Source organism: Nematolebias whitei, chromosome 9, assembly GCF_014905685.2.
Source record: "Nematolebias whitei isolate Nwh7 chromosome 9, NemWhi1, whole genome shotgun sequence".
Taxonomy (NCBI): Eukaryota; Metazoa; Chordata; class Actinopteri; order Cyprinodontiformes; family Rivulidae; genus Nematolebias; species Nematolebias whitei.
In genome coordinates this window covers 17,798,071-17,804,194 of record NC_056506.1, presented here as the reverse complement: position 1 = coordinate 17,804,194, position 6,124 = coordinate 17,798,071, and the positions used below count along the sequence as shown (strand labels likewise).

Here is a 6,124-nt window from a genome sequence, read left to right as displayed (position 1 = left end):
AAAAAAAAAAAGACTTTCAGGTCACGACTACAAAGAACTACAAATAAACTACATGTTTTGTTCGGGTAAAATAAAGAAATATGACCAACATTCTCTTTATCTGCTCCTCTTACAGAGCTCTACCTTGTTTGACCGTACAATCATGGGTCTGGACACATGGAGCCTTTTAATGATGTTTTCTTTGTCTCTTTGGACCAACAACCAAGCCTTGACCAAGAATTCCATCCTCTCTCGAATACGAAGAGCTCCAGAGGCCAAAGAAGAAAACAAGAAATGCTCCTACACCTTTCTGGTTCCTGAGCAAAAGATCACAGGTCCTATCTGTGCAGCCCGTGGCCACTCCACCGACAAAGACCGGGTGACACGCCTGGATGTAGCATCGGTCCGTGATCTTCTGTCAAAGCAGCGTCGGGAGATGGAAACTTTGAAGCTGGTGGTAGATGTGGATGGTAACTTGGTGAACGAGATGAAGCTGCTGAGGAAAGAGAGCAGAAACATGAACTCTAGAGTGACGCAGCTCTACATGCAGCTCCTCCATGAGATCATAAGGAAAAGGGACAACTCTCTGGAGCTGGCTCAGCTGGAGACACGCATCCTGAATGCCACCACCGAGTCACTGCGCTTGGCCTCTCGCTACAGGGAACTAGAGGCCAAATATGGAGCCCTGTCTGCAGTTGTGAACAATCAGTCAGTGCTGATTGGAGCACTGGAGGAGCGTTGTATGCAGATATACAGCGGCAGGCATGAGCAACCACCCCTGGGACCTCCTCTGGTGCAAGTGGTGCCTGAGAACATTCCAGTCAGCGTGCCACGTTTCACCAACGAGATCCAGAGTCGCAACACTAGAGGGTTTGCCTTGGAAAGGGGCTCTCGCTCTGGGCCATCATCAACAAGCAGTACCCTAGAGGTACAAAAGACTCCTGAGAGAAACTTTAGTACAAAGGGTGAGTAAACAACAAAAATCTAAATAGAAGAAATTATGAAATCTTAAAGGGTGGCTAGGCAGCTACTGCCCCAAACTCCAAAAGAACTTTCAATTAATGTAACTGAAGATAGCGGGCCTACATTATGAATGTAGGGACTATTGCCCTTATTCTTAACCCCCATGATGCTTTGCACAAATTATAGGCACAACTTGCGCTGCAGACCAAAACCGGTGTTTGTTTATGTGTGAACAGTACGAGCTAATGTAGTTTCTCCAAGCGTTGTGGATTTAATTTAAACATGTAGGAACACCACCTGTCAGAGCTCAAACAGGACGATGTAATCATACCTGCTGAGGACGAGGGATGGAGGACGAGCTGAAGAAGTGGCTGCAGAGAACATCTACTAACATATTTAGCTTCTTCATTGACTCAGTTCTTCTGACAGTGAAGCGATGAACAACCTGAAAAGATCTGAGGTGTCAGTATCTACAGTAATAAAGTCGGTGGTGTTTTGTTAAAAGAGGTGGGACACAATCTTATTGACCTTAAATCAGACAGAGAGTCCAGACAAAGCATTAAAGTCCTCCATCACTGACTGAGCTTGGGTTCATTACAGAGAAAATCTTAAAACTGAAGATGAACAAATATTATAAAGCTGTGTCCTCCATACACTTGAAATCAGACCTGATGTTCTCGTCACTGTTTTCAATCCTTCTGAGGATCCAGCGTCTCTTCTCCGGTGGTTTATTGTAGTTCAGACACAAAGTAGGATGCAGGTTTTCCTCCGTCGGCCGTTTGTCAACAAAGTGAAATGAGCACATGCAGAGTTTTGGGTGGTCTCTTCAAGTTCACATTTTTCAGCCACATTCTTCTTATTTCCTCATCTGTAGGTAGAAGATGAAACTATAGCTCTTTTCACTGGAACACTCTGTTTGTTTTGGATCCTTGTTCAAACTGTGTTGTTATGGGGTGCCGTTTGTAAAGTTACACAGTCAAAAATTTACAGCAACATTTTGGTTCATAAGAACAAAAACTAGGTTTTTTTTCAAAGTCATATTTTCGCCATGTTATTCATATATGTCATAGTTCCAAACTAAATATTTAATTTACAAGCTAAATATATAACTTGCAAGTTAAATATTTTGTTAGTGAACTAAATATTTAGGTGTAATTTAAACATTTAATTTCCAAGCTAAATATTTATTTTCAAAACTAAACATTTAATTTCCAAGCTAAATATTTAATTTCCAAAACAAACATTTAATTTACTAACTAAATCCTGGGTGAATTACCCAGTATACTGGGTCTCACTGGGTGATACTTGGACTTCAATATTTATTTTCCAACTTACACATTTAATTTCCAAAATAAATATTTAGCTAACTAAATGTTTAGCTCAGACTTAAATATTTAACTTTGCTAGCTAAATCTTTAGCTTGCTAGTTAAATATTTAACTTGCAAGTTAAATATTTTGTTTGTAAATTAAACAGTTAGCTTGTACATAAACATTTACTTTGCAAACTAAATATTTAGTGTGGAATGAAATATTAAGCTTGCTAATTATTTAACTTGCAAGTTAAGTATTTAATTTGTAAACTAAATATTTAGCTTGCAAATTAAATAATTAGTTTGGAACTATGACATTTATAAAAGTATGAATAACATGGTGAAAATATAACTGAAAAAAAAAACCTTTATTTCTTACGAAAGGCTAAATAAATCAAAATATTGCTGTTAATTTTTGACTGTGTAACTTTACAAATGGCTCCCCATATGTTGTAGCCACTGATTTAGTTTGGTCTGGTTGTTCCTGCAGCTGTGAACTAAACAGGTACCTGAACTCAGCACAGCTGTTTTAGTAAACTTTATGGTTGTTAAATAAATGTGAACAAAACAAAAACTGTTTTATCAGATAAACTGATGCAAATTACTTTCAAATAAACTGCGGTCCGTGCTCTGCTACCATGGTTAACCAATGCTTGCTGCTACTTCCTGTCTGACAGGAAGTTGTATCTATAAGCATTTATACAGTAGAGTCCCCAGGAATAAGGTGGATAGAAAAGTGTAAAGAGAACCATGGTGAAAACAAATACTTATGCTGCTCCCATTATCATCATGAAGACCATGTACCTGTGTCTGCCACTCCCTGACTGCCAAGCTAATGAAACGTACTAAAATGCAGACTGAAAAATAAGCCTCAAACTAACAGTTGATGTGCAAAATCTCCAAGTTGGATCTTAAATATCCTTGAATACTCTTATAGTCGTGCTTAAAAAATTTGGGGGTCTTTTTAAACTTCTCATATTTCCTACAAGCAAGCTGTACAGAGGAGTTTCTACAGTATATCAATGAGAGACGTTGGATGAACGAAGGCCAAAGTATCTTCCTAAACCTACAACTGTGGAAGTGTGGTTTCAGCCACAGAGAGTGAACTTGTCCTGATAATTGTTTTGAACTAGATGACCTTCCTGACACAGCCTGGGCTCGAACCTGCAGCTGCAAGTTTAGGAGACCACAGTACTGATCACTTAGCTACCCCTAAACTGAGATTGTGTAGAAAAAAAAAGCATTAAAATGACCATTCAATTATGTCAAATCCATCTTTCTATGACCTTTCAAAACTTTGAAGGGTGTTTCTGCTGTGAAGTCTGTGAGCTGTAGAGCTCCAGAACAAGCTGGGTTTTCTCATGTGTTCTGCCAAAAGTCCATTAATCTTCATAATGCTTTTTTTTTTTTTCCAAACTTTGTCTACATTTGGAGGCATCCCACTACAAAAAGTCAAATTCCCCATCAAGCCACAGCCTTTCATGTTTAATCTGTGTGTAGTTTCAAAGCTGTACGAGACACAAAACTTTGAAGGGAGTCGTCTTAAGAATATATCCTGATGCATGCTCAATAATCCACGTAGATAAATATGTGTTTATGAAGTATGAAGTATGAAATATTAAGAATATATCCTGATGCATGCTCAATAATCCACGTAGATAAATCTGTGTTTATGAAGTCTTAAGAAGACTTAATACTTTTTGCATAGGCACCCTCAATAAGTGACTGAATGATCCAGAAATCAGTCTGACAATCAATTTCTTTTGATTTATTCCTCAATTCTGTGAAACAGTAGTTGTGGTACAATGTAGAACAGCCTTAATTTTGCAGACCAGCCGTAACAACATAACACTGCTTGACTTTGATTCCAGCTGCAGATGTGCCAGTGGCCTCATTTTAAAGGTTTAAGGTTTGTTAAATCAGCAGGAACTCAACACAACGAACACAAGCCAGGATGGAAATACAAATGTCATATTTCCATGATGTCTGAAATGAGCCAGGGAACTTGGAGAAAAACTAAATATATATAAAACCTGACCAGCTGGAATTTGCTCATCAACAGTTTCCTGACTAATGGAGATGGCTTTGCCCAAGAAAAATAAAGTGTGAAGGATTTTAGGACAGCTTTGTATTCAAATGATCCTTTGCAAACCTGTTCCACTATTTGAGCTGTGGACTAAGCCCAGGCTGCTACCCCATCTTAAAACTAAAGTACTTTTTATTAATAAAAAAAATACAGATTTCTTTGCATTAATTACATTCCATAAACATTACATGAACCAGTCTGTGGCAGTTTGCTCTTTAGATCAACTTACCCACACTGCTCATATACGGTCTATTTTTAGTTTTTTAACCTAAAATCAAAGAAAATCGTTTTTATTAAACTGACTTCATGTACATGTCAGAGTAAATAAGTGTGCACATCTACAGCAGACACGTGATAAATAGTAAAAGGGTTGCTTTGAGTCTTCTCGTTGAATACTCAAAGAGCTTTACAGTACGAGCCACACTCACCCTTTCACATATAGTCAGCTTGTTTATTCCCATACACTGTACATTTACCCAGAAACTATTTTAGGCTCTAGAAAGAGGCATTTAAAAAAAAAAAAGTCTTGTAGACGGAACAACCTGGAGACATCAGGATAACTGTAGGACAGTCCGAGTTAAACACAGAACTTTCTTAGTTTGTTGATGATTGTTTGTTTGTTTCCATCCAGGATCTAGTCTTGACGTCCCACAGTCTACTTTTTAAATCCTCAGATTTTGTGTTAAATAGGAACTTTCTGAAATGTTCTGAAGTGTGCACGTGCTGCACAAAATTGTTTCAACGTTCTTCTCCAAAGCTGTTATCACACAGGACTCCCCTTCTCCTTTGATGCTTCTTAACTGCACAGTTAATATTTCTGACTGAAGCTAGTGCTGTCTACTCTTCAATTCATATCCATTATTACAACAAAAACAATAAGCGTTATCTTCTGCCATGTTTGCCAAAGATGAAAAACGTTCCAGGAGTGGAAGTTTTTCTGTGGAGAACAGAATCAGACATTGTGACAGAACTGAAATAATAAATCAAATGAATACAGTAATAAGATAAGACAAGACAGAACTTTATTGATACCACAGGAAGTTGTTGTGCCAGAGTTTCAGTACAAAGGAACATACACATGGAATCACACAAGATATAAAAAATAACAGAGAATATAAAAATACCAACAATTAAGATCTAAACAGGTGCAGACAGAAACATTAAAGAGTTTATTGTAGTACAGGATTAATTTTATTGTTCTATGTGTAAGAAGGGGAGGAGTTGAAAAGTTTGAAGGACTTCCTGTGTTGTTCTGTGGAGCACCTCGGTGGTCTCAGTCTACGACTGAAGGTGCTGCAGTAAGAGTCCAGGGTGTCATGCAGGGGGTGTGACGTGATGTTCAGGATCTGGAGCAGTTTCCTCAACATCCTCTGCTCAGACACCTCTGTCAGAGACTGCAGGTCCACTCCCAGAACTGAACCAACTCTCTTGATGAGTTTATTGAGTCTGTTGGCATCAACTTTCTTCACCCTGCTGCTCCAGCACACCACAGTATAGAAGAAGATGCTGGAGACCACTGACTGGTAAAACATCTGCAGCATGGTCCTGCAGATGTTAAAGGATCTGAGTCTCCTAAGAAGAAAAAGGCGACTCTGTCCTTTCTTGTAGAGGGTGTTGGTGTTAGCTGTCCAGTCCAGTTTATTGTCTAGGTCACACGTGTCAAACTCAAGACCCGGGGGCCAAATGTGGCCTTTGTTGACATCTTATCTGGCCCCCAAGATCCATCCATCCATCCATCCTGTCAGAGATCTGATGGCAGAGGATCCCACACACAAACTCAGAATG

The 6,124-nt window shown here is 38.9% G+C and overlaps 1 protein-coding gene across 1 annotated transcript in view; it reads left to right on the top strand.

The window, feature by feature from the left end:
* Nucleotides 1–6,124, top strand: part of LOC119414974 (angiopoietin-related protein 1) — a 26,298-nt gene that overhangs the window by 9,991 nt on the left and 10,183 nt on the right. The window contains exon 2 of the mRNA XM_037682095.1: nt 116–944. Coding sequence (XP_037538023.1) covers nt 143–944 — 802 coding nt within the window. The 5' untranslated portion in view covers nt 116–142. The remainder of the gene's footprint in view (nt 1–115; nt 945–6,124) is intronic.